This window comes from Ursus americanus, chromosome 30 (assembly GCF_024610735.1).
Source record: "Ursus americanus isolate L20-20 chromosome 30, mUrsAme1.1.p, whole genome shotgun sequence".
Lineage (NCBI taxonomy): Eukaryota > Metazoa > Chordata > Mammalia > Carnivora > Ursidae > Ursus > Ursus americanus.
The window spans coordinates 2,544,216-2,560,778 of NC_142156.1; the positions used below are offsets into that span (position 1 = coordinate 2,544,216).

The window sequence follows — 16,563 nt, forward strand, 5'->3', positions numbered from 1 at the left end:
CGGGAACATCTCCTGCATGGAGAGTAACTGCTCTTTCGAAGGCGGTTTAAAATACCATTTATTCGTGACCACGCCCCCGCCCAGGCCCTCTCTCCAGTGCAAGGCGCAGCCTGCCCCCTCTACTTGGCCATGTCGATCAGGCTCTGCAGGGAGGTGGGCACCCAGGTCTTCTCGCCCTGGACGAACACCACTCCTCGGTCGATGTAGATGACGATGCGGCCAAACGTGTAGAGCTGCTTCCCTTCGTGTCGCTTCCCGATGACCGGCATGAAAACGATATTGTGCTCCTCAGCCTTGGTCTCAATGAGGTCCTTAAAGTTCATGGGCACGGAGCTGGCAGCCACGCCGATGCCCCTCTGGGCCATGTTCTCAGCCTCCCGTCGCTCCTGCATGGCCTCGTACTGGAAGTCCTTCCTCCGCTCCGTGTGCGTGAGGTAGGCGATGTTCTCCCGCGCTCCGGGCTGCATGTAGGCACCTGGGAGAGCCGGGGGGGGGGGGGGACAGGCGTGAGGAGAGGGGTTCCAACCGCACAGAAACGGACACTTGTGACTCGGAGCTGGGCCTCCTAGACACAAAGCACTGAGGCAGATGGCAAGCACCTTGGGCAAGTTTAAACAACTGCCTGCTGTCACACAAAAATTGGTCTGAAGGTTTTTGGCTAATGTGTAGTAACCAGAGGGGTGATTAGCATGAATTCCTGCAAGAGCTCGATCCTTCCAGGGCCGGAAACCTTGACAACACACGGCCCAGCTAGTTTACTCTGAGCTTCTCCACAGAGGCCCCGGCCCTGGAGGAATTTAGAATGCATTTGGGGAGCTCAAATAGATGTTGAAGGACAGTGCAGGGCCACAAGTGTCCAGTGCTGAGGGGAACGGGTGGGAACAGCTCTAGGAGGCGGCCTGGGGCCGGGGCAGCCGAGGGAGAGTTTCTGGAGAGTATGAAACTGGGGACGGCCCACTGAGGGGCCTGGATGAGAGAGAGCGTGGAAGTCTATCTGCCTCGTTCAACAGAATATATACTCTGTGAACCCTCTTTTCATGTAACAGGCTCAAAGGATTAAAGGTTCAGGAAATAGAAATTACGGTCCCAGCTGCCACTCTAGCTGTGTGACGCTGACCAAGCTCTCGGCCTTATGGAGCTTCTCTCTGAAGCAGGGTTGGCCTGGGTACCACAGTGGCCCTTGTGTAGGGTGCGAGCACACTGACCTAGACAGTGACTCACCCGGGCACAAGCTGGGGGTGGGTATCAAGTGGACAGTCACCTGCCCACTTCGGGGACAACAAAGACACCAGCTGCAAAGTGCTGTATGGACTGTGGCTCACCTCGCCCCTCTGAGGTAAGAACCTCTAGAAGCAGGCATTCTGTTTCACAGTCAATAGGCCAGGTGAGGAGAGGCTGTGTCCGACGCCATGCGGCAAGCTGGCGCACTGGACTGGCGCACTGAGCTCTCCACAGGCATGCTGGCGAACCTGGAAGGTGGCCCTAGAGGCAGGCTCCCCCCTAGTGTGAATCCAGCTGCCGTCAGGCTCGGGTCAGGGCCCTGTGCCCCTCCCAGTGTGGGGAGAGCTGGGCAGGGGGGCCGGTGGGGAAGAGTCCGTGTTAGAGCGGACAGCCCACAGGTACCCAAAAACTCTTGCTTCTGTGTCACGTGCATGTTCACAAGCATGGTGCTCAGGGCCAGGACATCCCGAGCAGAATCCCCACTCACCGACGTTGGAGGACACCGCCCTGTTCATGATGTCAAGTGCTTCGTTAAATTTGTCCTTGACAGATGGGTGTGCCAGCACTTGGTCTGAGAACATGGACTTCCAGCCCAGGTACCACTTGGTGATCTCCTCATAATTCGGGCTGTTACTGAGCCAAGAGCACAGCACCTGCCAAAAAGAAACAAATCAGGAACTTGCGTCCACAGTGGTGGCGAATGGGAGCAAAACTTCCCAAGGGGCCTTTTGTTTTGGTCTGACTGTGGTCCTAGAAGCTGGTGACACTTGTAGGGGCTGAACAGTCTGGCATTTAGCGCGGAATCTGAGTCAGCTTGGCAGCGGAGTGCCTTTGAATGTAAATTCGCTGAACCTCAGCCTCTAAACTACAGGGCTACGACGGTCCCCCCCGCCCGCAAAGGTAGGGGGTGAGGAGTAGAGCAAACGCACAAGAGGTGCTTATCATCTGGTGTGTGGTGCACGTTCGGTAAATAGTGGCTGCTGGGATTACTGCTCGTCTTTGCTCTGTGTGAGAGCACAACCTGACAGCGGTCCAGGGATCAAGCTCCTCCAGTCAGACCCGCCTCCATCCCAGCCCGCCCCCCAAACCACGGCAAAGCAGGGTGTACCTGAAGCCACTTGGGGAAGAAGTGCTTCTCGAGCAGCCCCACCAGGCTGGACACAGAGATCATTCCTTCCCAGTCGATGACCCAGTAGAAGGCATCCATGTGCTGCTGGTGGGGGTTAATGACCAATTCCCCGAGGCACATCCCTGCGAAAGCAGCCCAGGCTTTACGGCAGAGTCACAGAAGCACAGAGCAAACTCCTCATCAGACAACACTGGGCTACATCTGCTTTTATGCGTCAGTTTTAAGCTCTTGACATGGCAATTCTTAAAAACCGTTTTCTTTTATAACCCAGACATAATACGTATTTAAAATCAAATACCACGAAAATCTCAGAACACCAACACCTAGCATGTTCCCAGAAGCCCCAACCAGACTAATCAGGAGCCAGGAGGCCTGCGGAGTCTGAGGCCGCTGATGTCGTCAGGACCCCGGGTACATTTATCTCCCACCTCGGTGCGCAGAATGGCACTTAGCGTGGCAAGCAATACTGCGTCCTCGGCTTTCTCCGGGAGCTCCAAGCCCATGTTTTAGGGAGCCCAGATCCTTACTGCTGGCCAGGACACCAGGGCACCAAAGCTGCTGGACCTAATGCCCTTTCCCCATTTCCTCACCCAGCTTGGGCACTATGTTCTTGACCATGAATGCCTCCCAGGAGCCCGGGGTGAAGACGTCTTTCCAGGGCTGAAGGATGAGCTTGGCGGAGGAGTCGCTGGGGTGCCACTTCTGCAGGGCGCTGGACAGCTTGCTGCGGATGGGGGAGTAGAGGGGCTCCAGGCGCGCCTGCATCAGGGGCAGCCACGGGTGGACCCAGGAGTGGATGGGCACAGTGTCCGTCAGCGGGTTCCAGTTTTCCACCTGCAGAAGGCGTGGGACAAAGCAGCAGTTCCAGATGCACCGTGTGGCCAAGAGCACGGAGTTCCCACAGGCCTCTGCACAACCAAACTAACGCCCCCGGGGCAAGCACGGAATCTCCGCGATGGCACACGTTCTGTTCGCATGAGAGAAACCAAGAAAATGGATTCCCTCCTTAAACAGGGAGGCCCTGGGGGAACAGTGCCGACAAAAGGGCTGGAGTTACCCATAGGACAGTAACCGTGTCAGCAGATTTGGTTCATTCCAGGCCTTCTGGCGGCACCGAGAGAGCAGAGAAGGGCCCCTGGTTACGCCAGCGGTCCCCCCACAACTCGGGGCCCTACCTCCTTCTGCAGCTTGGGGAAGATGAGCTGGTCCAGGATGTTATCTAAGATCCACACGGGAATAATGTGCACCCAGCTGTCCAAAAAGTCCACCATCGGGTCGCAGTTCCTTGGCTGCCACTGGGTGACGATATTTCGAACAAAAGGCATCCAGACCTCCCATATCAGCCTGTGGGAGAAAGGCAGCGGGCAGCCTAACTGCAAGGACAGGTTTCAAAGCAGACCAAATACGCCCACCACCTCTCCGGAATAAGAAAGAAAAAGGCACAGAAATGCAAGCACAGCAAACCACCGGGCCAGTCCCCATACTGGCTGGACCTGCACCTGCCTCATCCCTGCTCGCCCAGCCGTCTGCTCATCCGCAGGGCCTGGGGCGCCCTGCCAGTTCCCGCCTGCCTGGCAGGGTTGCTGTGGGGGCACAAGGGTCCCCTCTTCCAGGGACAGCCTGCCTTCCCACTAGAGCTCTGTGAGCAGCTGACTCACCTCGTGGGTCACAACTCAGATGTCACCTCCTCTCAGAGACGTCTGCTTCCAACTACTCTCGCCACCCCAAACGGGTGTGTCCTTTCTGTTCTCCATCGCTGGCCTTGTCTGTCCGCTTCTTTACCCTCCACCTGCCTTTTCCACTCCCTGCAGACAGAGGCTGTCTGCCTTACTCCCAGGGCAAGCCCGGCGTCCAGCCTGTGCGTGACGCTGACGGGCGCAGGGTGGATGAGTAAACAGAAACCTCTAGAGCAGCACCAGTCCCCACCCTCCGCAGCGGCATCTTCCTCCCCGTCCCCATGTCAGTACCTGTGAAAGGCGTCTGCCGAGAGGTCCTGCCCGCCATGGGATAAAAGCTGGTCGTTCTCCAGGAGGCTCTTCCACTTGGAGACGACCTCGGTGCCGTAAGCACAGTCCTGGGGGGAGACGCGGCCGTGACGCAGCCCCCTGCCCCGTGCAGCCTCTCCCGGCCCGGGCCCGCCCCCTCACCCCCCCCACCCCAGGCGGGAGCAGAGGGGCTCATCTCACCAGCCACCCACCTTCAGCGGGTCCCACTCCTTGAAGTACTCCTTCATGAGCGGGTAGACGATGGCCACGGCGAGGTCCACGCGGTCGGACATCCTGTACTCCTCGTAGTACTTGTCCTGCAGGGTCTCGAAGACACGGGCGCACTCGTCCAGCGTGAGGGGGTCGCTGCAGCCGGGCTGCAGGCGCCGCTCGCACTCCTCCACCATCTCCAGGACCTTGCTGAGGTTGGCGATGACCCGCTCCTCGTGCTCCAGGACCTCCGACATCTTCTCCAGCTCGTGCGACAGGTTGACCACCATGTCCCGCTCGTGCTGCAGCTGCCGGTCGCTCTGGATGATCTCCTGCTCCGTGAGGTCGATGAGCAGCTGCAGGTTGTGCTCCAGCTCGGGCAGCGCGAAGCCCGGCGCCTTGGCCTCTTTGCCGGGCTGTGGCGGCTGCTGGGACTGCGGCGGCAGCCCGTCGTCGGGGACGTTGTGCTTGTGGCTGATCTGGCTGTAGCTGTAGTAGACCTTCTGCTCCCGGCCGGTCATGTCGATGACCTGGGAGGAGGTGGCGTGGGGGGAGGGTCAGTGTGCGCCGTCACCGCCCTGTGAGAGCGCGAGACGGCAGGACACGGGTGCCGGTGTGCATGAGCCCCGCTATGGCGGGGGGCTGGGGGGGCCCGCAGGACGCAGCCAGCACTTCCAACCTGGTCCCTTGCGAGTACAGACTACTTAGCTGAGAAGAAAATCTGGTTCTGTGGCAAAGGAGAGGCGACACTGACGGAGGCCCGTAATAAAACAGCATATGCAATCAGACCGTCACATTGTGGTAGAAGAAAAATGCGTATTTAGGCAAAGAAAGAGATCTAGAAGGACGTGCATCAAGGTGTTAAAACTGGTAACCTATAGGAAGGAAGGAAAAGAATAGTTTTGTCTCTGTGTTTCCTAATTGCCTAAATGGTACGACACACTGCTCTGTAGTAAGTCGTCTTTTGACTTAGAAACAAAATGACACACGAGAAAACAGTGATTAGGCAAGGGCAACTTAGGAAATGAGCATTTCAAGAAAGTGGAGGAAAAACTGGAATATAAAGCATACTGAGACAAAGCCATCCGCCAGCACGGGAAGTAAGAGTGTCCCCAAGAGCCACGTGCGTTAGAGTCAGCCGGAGAAAACTAAACACGGAACACCTCAGGCCCTGCCTGCGTCTACGGACTCCAAGTCTCTGGCTAGGCCCTGCGCAGCTGCGTGGCTTACCAGCCCTCCCCGCCGAGAAACACACACACACACACACACTGTCCTACGCCAAACTGCAACAGACAACGGTCACCCTTGTCCTCTGGCCACTCGGGAAAGTAATGGAAAACCCAGGACTATAGGCACATTAACAGTGGCTGAAAATTTAATCCATTTCTAAAACTGAAAATACTCCATGCTGGTACGCCCCGAGGACGCTCTCGTGCACTCCTAGTCACAGACTGAGTTAGCGCACCCTTTCCACTATTCAGGAGCCTTAAAAAGCTTCCTATTTTTAACCCAGTGATTGTACTTCTAAGAATCTATCCTTAGAGAATGTCTGAAACACAGACAAGGCTTATATACAAACTAGCCAGCCCCACACCAAACCAGAAAACCGTGAAAGGTCTAGCCACACGGGTAGGACCAAATAATCTAGTACTTCATTCTCTGGGATTACACACTCACTAAAAACCATCTTCACACTGTGTTTTTATCACGGGAACGTTCTTAAGTTCACAGACTGTCACTTCAGGAAGAAGGGGCCACTGTCTCACGTACCACGAGTGCGCCCTGAGTGCCCGGCCCTCAGAACGCGACAGCTGTCCCTGGACGTGTGAGTGCAGTGAACGGGGGCAGCTACTGCCCGGTGAGAAAAAACAATTCACTAGCCTAGACAGAAGACCCGACGGGACCCGCGAGAACGTCTGGTGACTGACCCGACTTGGGTGTGGCATTACTTGTGTTTCCCAGGGCCCGTCCCGAGGGCCCCCTTACCTTGACCTGAGAAAGCTCCTTCTGGGGGGCGGCAAGCTTCTTACTAATCCTGCCCTTGGCCTTCAACTCTTCCACTGTCTTGTATGAGTATTTGGGCTTCTTCTTGCTTCCGCTGGGGTCTTTCCTCCACTGGCTCAGCTCCTTCTGAAACTCCTGAAGCAGAGGGAGGCGGTGCGTCAAACAACAAAGGCCGCTTTTTACAGCAGCTGGGGCCGTGGAGACCATTCACAGACCTTCACTCGGTGTGGTCTTCCATTTACACAAGGCTCTGTGCTGAGCAGTGTGCCTGTGTGATACTAAAACCGGGTCCTGAGACTCCCCGACGGCCAGCCCCTCTTAGAAATGAGAAGGTTCGGAAAGCAGGTGCTCCAGACCGGAAGGAGAAACACCCAGACGAAGGCCACGCTACGGAGCAGCTACGAGGGGCGAGCGCTAGGCTAGTTTTAAATTCACCTCAGGGAACAATATCAAGAATTTTTTTTTAAGTACACAAAACCTTGGTTCTCATTGAAAATGAAGGTAAATAAGCAGGCCCGAGTCTTAAGGCGAAGATACCTTTTGTAATCAGGGTTTGCAAAACTTTTCCACAGGAAGACCTGCAGCGGAGAAGGAAACTCGCTCTGAGGGGAGGAGAGTCCAGCCCACAGAAGCGGGTTTTGTGCTTGCCCTCGTTTCCTCACACTGATTTTAAACTTGTATTTTTTTTTCCCCCTAAAAAAATCTGGACTTCTACTTCAGGAAAATCTGAAAATCAAGCACTACTGAGCCCGTGTTTATAGCAACAACTGCCTGGAGGTGAACAGGAAGCAGCCTGTAGAGAGCCAGGCCCTCGCCTGTCGGCCTCAGGCCCCACCACTCCTCGCTGCCTCACACCCGGCTCCCTGCTCACGTCTGCTGCGTGCCTGGAGCCCCCGACTCCGAGCAGTGGACACCTGCTGCCTCAGCAAAAGGAGAGGCTCCGTGACAAGAACGGTGACAGCACATGTCTGCAGCCTCCTGCTTCCCCTCGTAAACGCAAAGGGGGGAAAAGTACCTTAGTCTGGAGAGCTGGCCCCTTCTGCTGCCGGAGCAGAGCGACACCCGGCTCCTGGCGGCCTCCCTGCCACACTCGAGACGAAAGCCAGCCCGCCGCAGCCTCTACGGCCTCTCCACCGGCAGGCTCGGGGCTTCGCGTTCTGCGTCCTCTGGCCTCAGGACTGGCCCCGTGCCTGTGCCTTCTTCTGCCACATAGGCACAGATGGTTTCCTTGCCCGAGACACCTTCCCTGACCACCCCATTTATGTATGTCACCCCCCCACCTTACTTCCCACGCGGGCACTTCCCCGCGCCGCCTGCCCTCACTAAGCACACTGCAGCTGCTCACTGTCTGTGTCTGCGCTCCGGGCTCTACGCCGTTCCTCGCGGTACAGCCCACGCCAGCACGGGGCCGACAGAGGCGTGCCGCAGACACCTGCAGACTGACGGGACGAATGAACAGACGCACGAACCAACCACCGTCACCCGCCCGTGACTCCCGACCTCTGGTTACCTCTTCCGCTTCTTCTTCGGAGTCAACCACGGGGAAGTCCTGCAGGGACTGAGTGGTCCGCTCTGAGCCATAAGCTCCCACGGCACCTTTTCCCTTTCTCTGCTTGGCTTCGATCGGGTTAATGATACCTGACAAATTTCAGCAAAAGATAAACGAGATCACAGGACAAGCCATCAGTGAAGCCCCCTTGCTTAGTCCTCACACAGAGTAACACAACCCAGGAAGGAAGGCTCTTCTCTGCCCCCGGAACACTGTTCAGGTTCCGTAGGATCTGAAATTGCTAAGTATTTATGGGGCCACCCAACAGGTTGCTGACATTAGGCTATGTGTGTCCTAAATACAGATTTTTTATGTCCACTTGGATTTTTTTTTTTTGGTATGGGAGAAAAGAACTATTCATACGTAAGTGGGAACTCTGGCGTGCTAAACTCTACAATTTGGAGGAGGGCTCTGGTAAGGGAGTGAACCAGTCAGAGACTACAGACAGCAGGAAGGCAGGTGAAGTGGCAGTTCAGTGAGACCCCCTCCGTTTCCCTCGGTAGCTCCTGTGTCCCAGACTTCACTTGCTTTACGGCACGCGTAAGCCTTGGAAATAACTTTTCTTCTAAGGGTTTAGAGACAGGAGTACAGCATTTCAGCGAAGACCACCCACCCGCCCCTTCAGCTAATTCTGTCACAAGCTCGAATTAGGACAGTCCCCTTGTTCTCATTCCAGGTCACCATCTCCAGCTCCATGGGGGTTCTCGGACTTTTCCCACACCTAACGTGTTCAAAACATACCCTGGGTGTGACCCGAACAACTACTTGGGGGGTGGAATCTGGATTATCGACACTATTATTTATGTGCACTTGGTGACGGCTCTCGGGAAACAGGTCACGGAGAGAGCGAGCAAGGTCCCGCAGGAAGAGCCCAAGTGCTTGGTCTGTGTGGTTTAGGTATCAAGGAGCCAGGGACGTGTGAGTGGAGCTGTGTGAACAGGGCCCGAGGTCAGGAGACCAGGCTGCTCAGCCAGGGTTCTGGTCTCTAGGGTTGGAAAAGCTACACACTGTGTCACTGCTATTCCTGAAGGACAGATAGCCACGGGCACGGTCGGCCGGCTCCTGTGCCTCCGGGTTCCAGGAAAACTCATGTGCAGGGAAGCGTGCCGGGACAAAAGAAAACAGGGAGTGTGGAGGCCACGAAGTCCTTGGCAGCTAAGACCATTCCTACCAGGCAAAGTCGGAAATCTTAGGTGAAAGTATCTTATTTATAAATACTGGTAACAAACTCATTTGTTAAGAAACACTGGATAGGCCCCAAAGAAGCCTATCAGTTTGCGGCCTGTTTGAGCCGCCTTCTACAAAGCCTAAGCCTCTTTCTCCTGCAGAACAGGTGTTTTGTTGGAGTGTGATAAAGCAGACAGCTGAGGGGCACAACTGTCTGCTGCTGGCGGAGCAGGCGGCCGGGTTCAAGTGCTCTGAAAAGAGACAAAGCAAGGCACTCCCCAGCCCACCCCTCTTTCTTCCGTCTCGCCGCCCTCCTGCCTGACTGCAGGGCACTGGCGCCCCACCTTGTGCGTTCTTCCCGAGGCCCCTGCCAGGGACGTAGCCCATCTTCTGAAGCAGCTTCTGCCCGATGCCTTTTGTGTGTCTTTCCCAGCTGCCAAAATCCATGAAAGACTTGGTTCCTCCTGCAAAGCCTTTCTGGCTGGGTTTAAAATTGCCACCCTGAGCAGAAAAAAACCCAAAGTTTAGTTGATGGAAAAAGAAAAGGAAGGAAGAACCTAAAAAAGCAAGCTTGGATGACGGGAAAAGGGCCTGGCAGTCAGAGCATCATGAAAAGCGTCATACGAAGCAAAAATAGACCTGTGCCTCGTGTTAGGAAAGCAAAGGGGCTGCACTGCCCACTTCGCACCTCAAAGGAACCCGCCACCATGGGGAGAGAGCTGCACAACCGGCCTCTGCTGAGCGCCCCGCCCCCCCGCGACCTGTAGGAGATGCCTGGGCTGCATGACCTCCCGAGGACATTACGAAGGTCACAAGCCTAAGATGAAGATGCTACCGTCTTTAACTTCTTGGGTCCAAAATCCTTAGGAAAGTCATCCTGCTTAACAGGCTTCTCTTCATCTTCCGAATCTTCCAGCTCGGCCTCCTCTGCTGCCCCTTTCTTGAGGCCAGCGCTGATGAAGTTGACTGGCGCGGAGTAGTCGCGGGCCCTGCGGACACACACGGCCCCCAGGGGTCCATAAGGAGCCTTCTGCAGCATCGCTTGTGGAAACTCTTCTGGCCTGCGAACCCCTTAGAGGGGACCTCCAGGGATCCGTTTTAAAAGACCAACACATTCACTTATACCAAAAGGGCCCCAGATCTAGCTTCCTGTAATCACGAACACTGTTGCCTGATGTGTTCAAGGCACCTGCAGGTGAATTCTTCCCTCACCTCCCGGTATAGGTCACACTCTCCCTCAGGTCCTAAGTCAGTTACAGGAAAAAAATGCAAAATATGACAAGATAACGCAACTTTCCTTTTACATGTTTCAAAATTAACTTACTTTAAAAAGCATGTGTTTTGGACCTATTTCAAGTACAAAAACCAAGCAAGAAAGAAATTCTGATAGATAAAAACCATCAAACACAATAAAAGAAATTGTATGAATGGAAAATATATTAATGATATCGGTCAAATTCTTAGAAAAACTTCAAGTCCGTTACCTTTTTTAGTAATATGAAAACTAAAGTAAAATACCTGGGGAATTAACTCCGCGAGATGGAGAGTAGCTATGCTGACCAGGACTGTCCCGAGAACAGTACTTACAATGTCATAAACCTCGGTTCCCTTTATACAATGACCAGCCTGTCATTAAACATCCCCACGGCAGTCACAGAATTCAGAGGATTGTTTCCTAAAAGATGCAATGTAACTTAGGGGTTAAGAGCCCAAACTCAGGAGTCAGGTCCAGATTCTCAGCCTGGCCGTGTGCTTTTGGCCTCAGTTTCTTCATCTGTAAAATGGGATGCTGATAATGGTACTTTTCTGACAAGGTAAAGGATACCAACGAGTGCAGAACAAGTGAGGGGCCGTCATTATCTCATAGCTATGTAATTCTTGACCTCTGATCCTTCTATCATCCACTTTCAGGTTTCTTTGCCAGATGAGAAGGGGTTGAGCCAATCTCCATACTCTTTCTCCCCAGCCTCCTTTGTGAAAAAGGCACAGTCTCCACAAGCTGGAGCCTATAGCCGCAGACAGGACAGGGAGACAAACCCAAACTCGCTACAAGCTCTGGTCAAGCGAGCTGTGGCCAGTGCACACAGGACCTCACACTGAGGAGAAAGACGCTGGGCTGAATCCTCATCTCCCTGCCACCAACCTTGCAGGGACCCTGTCTCTGCCTCACAAAGCTCCCCCTTCCCCTGGAGCTCCATGCCAACTCTGCACATCAAAAGGTCTTCTCCAAACATAACTGCTAGCCCTGTCATCTGCTCTCTACCACAGACCCACGGGCCTCTTCTGCACTCCAGCCTGCAACACCTTCTGTACCCTCGTGGACACCTGTCACCTCCCCTCAAGAGCCTCTGCATACTCCTGCCTCTCCCCTACCACCCTCGTTATCTTCTGTTGTCATAGAAGCTCAAGGGTCGTTTCTCTAGAGAATTCTTCCCTCACCTCCCGGTATAGGTCACACTCTCCCTCAGGTCCTAAGTCAGTTACAGACTTCCACCGTGGGAATTGTTGATGCATGCCTATCTCCATGCTCTAGTGTCTGGACTCCCGGAAGGCAAGGAATGGGAGTATAAGACCTAATACATATAACTGCTCGTTAAACACCAACGGATGGTTCAATCAGCAAAAGAGCAGCCCTCCAGCCAAAGAGGAAGCTGGGCCTCCCTAGCTGATGTTGTAGCTGCGGGACTCAGTAAGGCCAGAAGAGAAGTATATTTAGTGGGGTATCTGCCCAACCCCCTCTCCATCTTCCCTACTTCCCTAAAGCAAGGGGGAAGCAGCCCTGTGCCGGCCAGTACCGTTTGCCTCCAAAGCTGGGCCTCTCTTCATCTGAGTCTCTCTCGGCCCACACTCCATAGGTGGCCTCTTCCTTGGTCTGCCAGTGGCGCTGCCGGTTGGGGTTAAATTCATTCTGTAGATCCCAGTCGGTGATCTCAAAGTTCTCCCGCTCATCGTCATCATCATCCATGTGGCCTTCCCCATCCCGGTACAGGTGGGACAGCGACATGGCCAGTCACTAAACAAAGGGATAAAAAAGGCACACACTGTCTTGTGGTAAGTCCTGCGGGGAGCAGCAGTAGGCTTCCCTGAGTCTCTGCTCCTTGCTCCCTTCGAAAGTCCTCCAAACTCAAAGTCCGTTAAAATCAGTTGCAGTTCAATAAAGCAGACATTAAAAATATATTTTAGAAAACAACACTATTTAAACAGGTGGGATAAAAGACTCGTCCGAACATGTGATTCTTAAACATCTATTCCTCTGTCCTAGTCAATGTCATAAAACATCACACTCACATGTATATAAACCACATAAAAATAACTAAGTATGTTATTCTATTTATTATTGCCTCAGCAACGGGTGGGCATCTTCCTGGATCCCAGATTTTGTTGTAGTTTGTATTATATCTGAACCCTCAACAGTCTCAGGCGTGACTGATTTTAGAATATGCTTTCTGAAATACATTACTTGGTGAGACCCTAAGATTTAAAGTTTGCCTCCCAAAACATGAACCTCTTCTGAAGGCAGTAGTAATTATAAACACTACCTGAACAGACATCTGTGTACTGCCACAGAGAATTCACCTCCTGGTAGCTGGGTCATGAGATTCGGCGGTCTCTTTCGTCCGTAGATTAACTATACCGCCTCTGAGAATGCCTGTGAGCCAGATCAAATGAGATGGTGCTTAAAAAACACCTAGCCCAGGGGCACCTGGGTGGCTCAATCGGTTAAGCGTCTGCCTTCGGCTTGGGTCATCTCAGAGTCCTGGGACGGAGCCCCGCATCGGGCTCCCTGCTCAGCGGGGAGTCTGCTTCTCCCTCGCCCTCTGCTCCTTCCTCCCCCCACTCGTGTTCTCTCCTCTCTCTCTCTCTCGCAAACAGAATCTTTTTTAAAAAAAGTAAAAAAACACTCAGAATACAAACGCTCAAGGAACAATAGCTGTTACTGTAGCCCCAGGATTGGGTCCATCATCATTACTATTACTGGATTAGGGAAGGAGCCTAACAAAGTACTGCTAAAATCACAGCCTGACTTCAAATCCCAGCTCTACCAGGTACTCAGTGAGTATTCGAGTATTACCTACAGACGAACTGCCAAGCACGGTGCACTTCACGATAATACTTTCAATATGGGACAGCGACTGTGATTCTTACCTACCGGTTGCTTGCTACAAGCAGCCTTCACGGACAAGGAGTTCACTACCTCTGCTCGCTTCTGTCGCAAAGTTCTCCCTGCTTTATTCTACTCACTGACACACTGGTTGGGTGCAGCTGGTCCCAACCTCACCCAAGAGTGGAACGGAGGGAAATGTTCTCAGAGGAGGTAGGGAGTCAATAATACCGCTGCCTCCTTGGACACCGTAATAACCGAAGGGTTGCTAGGAGTTACAGAGCCTTTGGCACAGAGCAGTACCAAATACTTGCCAGAAGCTTCGGGCTGATAAGCTAATATAAGCATCAAGTCACTTCTAGGAGGTGGGTACTGTTAGCGTTCCCACGCTTCGGGTAAGAAAAACGAGGCTCAGGGAAGTCGGCCAACTTACCCTAGGTTCTACGCGGGCAGAGCTCGAAAGCAGGGGGGCTGGAAGCCAGGCTTCGCGGAGGGGCTCGGGGGGTCCCTCGCACTCCACTGGCTGGGACCACGCCCACACACCCCGTCTCTTCCCGCACCCTGCCCCCACTCACCTCCCCCGGGTCCCGCAGACCAAATACAGCCACCAGCTCTAGGTGAGCAGCTTACGGCCCCGGCGGCCGAAACCCGGATGTGTCTAGGTTGGCGCGCCGGAAATGACGTACTCTGTAGCGGAAGCGGCGCGCTGGTTGCCAAGGCAGCAACGGAAGGCTCGAGCGCCTTCGGCTCTGGAAGGGCGGGGCTGAGAGGCGAGAAAGGAGGCGGGGATTTTCAGGGCTTCGCAAGGCTGGAGGCGTATTTCCTGGCCTCGCCGGCCTCCCTACCGCGCCCTCTAGGTGTGGACGGCGCCGAGCCACCTTGGCCCGCATGGACTCCTTTGCCAACCTGAGATTCAAAATCTGTAAAATGGGAATATAGGACTAGCTCACTGGATAGTCCTGAGGAATAGCGTGAGGCAGTAGCGGGGCCGGGACTTGGCCTGCAGGAGGGAATAATGAAGGTCAAGGCTGCCTCCTGTATCTTTGGGGCGCCCGGTCGTGGGCACAGAGCAGTTGCGTTCTGCGGGAGCTTGAGAGAGTGCAGGAATGAATGGGCAAGCTCCAGAGGTCCCAAGTATTCCCTCCAGGAGATCTTTCCCTTCTCTTCTTTTCCAGCCAGTTGGTTAATACATTCATCAGGAAAATAAATTTACTGATCTAATAGAAACGTACAGAGTGCCTACCCCGTGCTAGGCTTAAGGGAAACAGTGAAGGAAAGAGGCACCAGCCCCCCAGGATATCCCTGGCTGCCTCTGGACTCTGTAAGCACACAGGCTCTGGAGTCCCCATGTCAGCTCTGCCACTTACAGCTGTGGGCCTCAGGCAAGTCACTACATCTCTGGAAGCTTCGGTTTCCTCTTCTGCAAAATGGTGGAGGATCCGGCGAGATAAAATATGTAAGCCGTTCCAACCACACCTGCCACACCGTAGGTGCTTAGGAAATGTTAGCTGTTAATTTTGGCTTATATCCTTTCTCTCTCTCTCATCTCCATATGATGAAAAGATTCAAGAGGCAATTGTTAGAATTGCCCTGGACTTCTGGTCAAAGATCTGGATCTAACTTCCCGTCGTTATTAATGAATCAAGAACCTACAGGAAGCCAGTTAACTGCCATCTTCGTGAGACAGGCACTGTGACTTCATGGTCTCTGTGTCCCCACTGACATGTAATGTCACCGTGCCTGACACACAGTATGTACTCAGGAAAGAAATTAGAAAGTGAGGTTTCATACAAGAGAAGGCGGGAGGGGGGAGAGTCTAACAGACTAAAAGCTCCACCAGGGAGCAGAGCAAGGAAAAACAAGGAGACGAGAGAAACCGTTTTGAGTCTGGGCCTGGAAATGTATATGCGTCTGTTTATAGGCCAAAGCCAAAGATAGAAGTAAGCTTGGCTTCTCTGTAGCTCTCTCTCCAGCTTTACAGCCCACTTGGTGGAGCTGAGGTTACTCTGATCACCAGGGACTGAGGCTCGTGGATTCGCTTCATCAAATGGACCCTGCCATGTGGCTTCTGGAGAGGGGGGCTTTGTGGACTGTGGTGGGGTCACTAAGAGTACAGGCTCTGATCCCAACAATGGGCCAAGTGGACATCACGTGATATGATGTGATAGGCCGCCCTGAGATGGTAGCATCGCTCCTGTGATGTTCCCGTCGAAGACGCATAACTGGGATGGAATCATGAGGACACCCTAAGACAAACCCAAATAAAGAGATGTTCTACCAGACAACTGGCCTGTGATCTTCAGTAGTGCCCAAGTCATGACAATCAAAGAAAGACCCCTGAAGGGCTCCAGACTGAAGGAGTCTAAGGAGACGTGACAGCTAAATGCAACACATGATTCGGAACTAGGCTTTTTTTTCTATAAAGGAAGTTATGGGGACAACTGGCAGAATGTAAATGTGGTCTGAGGTTTCCATGGTAATGATGTGTTGATGTTAATCTTCGGAGTCTGCTGGTTGTCCTGTGGTTACACTGGAAAATGTCTTTGTTTGCTGGAAATACTGAAGTATTTGGGGGGGTGATAGGGTATCAGGTAGGCAACTTAGTCTCAAGTTATTAAGGGGAAAAAAAGGTTCCCTGTGTACTTAGAATTTTTTTTTAAAGATTTTATTTATTTGAGAGAGAGCACAAGCCCTGGGGAGGGGCAGAGGGAGAAGGAGAAGCAGACTCTCTGTTGAGCACAGAGCCCAATGCAGAACTTGATCCCGGGACCCCAGGATCATGACTGGAGCCGAAGGCAGACGGTTGACCGACTGAGCCACCCGGACACCCCTAGAATTTTTTTTTTAAGATTGTATTTATATATTTGACAGAGACAGACAGTGAGAGAGGGAACACAAGCAGGGGGAGTGGGAGAAGGAGAAGCAGCTTCCCGCTGAGCAGGGAGCCTGATGCAGGGCTCCATCCCAGGATCCTGGGATCATGACCTGAGCTGAAGGCAGACACCTAACAACTAAGCCACCCACACATCCCTAGAATTTTTTTTAAATGAAGTTAGTGGAGTAAAACATCAGGGATCCAAATCACTTTGCTCCTTCCTCCATGTGGGACGGCGGTAGGTAGCTTCCCCTCACTGCACCTCAGTTTCCCCATCTGCAAAATGGGGATGACAGTGGCGCTCTAAAAGGGTTGTTTTCA

At 53.4% G+C, this 16,563-nt stretch overlaps 1 protein-coding gene across 3 annotated transcripts; it reads right to left on the minus strand.

Annotated features, from left to right (window-relative positions):
* Positions 1 to 43: 43 nt before the first annotated feature.
* On the minus strand, positions 44 to 14,041 carry TFIP11 (tuftelin interacting protein 11). Of its 3 annotated transcripts, none has more exons than XM_045791217.2 (13): positions 13,943 to 14,041; positions 12,061 to 12,278; positions 10,101 to 10,254; positions 9,610 to 9,766; positions 8,060 to 8,187; positions 6,532 to 6,684; positions 4,548 to 5,075; positions 4,318 to 4,424; positions 3,526 to 3,694; positions 2,941 to 3,184; positions 2,330 to 2,472; positions 1,709 to 1,874; positions 44 to 475 (listed from the first exon to the last, which is right to left on the minus strand). In XM_045791217.2, exons 2-13 carry the CDS (start codon positions 12,267 to 12,269, stop codon positions 120 to 122), a joined length of 2,514 nt encoding a protein of 837 aa, XP_045647173.1. In that variant the 5' UTR covers positions 12,270 to 12,278; positions 13,943 to 14,041; the 3' UTR covers positions 44 to 119. The 3 variants fall into 3 exon arrangements, with proteins under 3 accessions (XP_045647173.1, XP_045647172.1, XP_045647174.1); XM_045791216.2 differs by lacking the exon at positions 13,943 to 14,041 and adding an exon at positions 13,801 to 13,936; XM_045791218.2 differs by lacking the exon at positions 13,943 to 14,041 and adding an exon at positions 12,805 to 12,941.
* Positions 14,042 to 16,563: the final 2,522 nt, after the last annotated feature.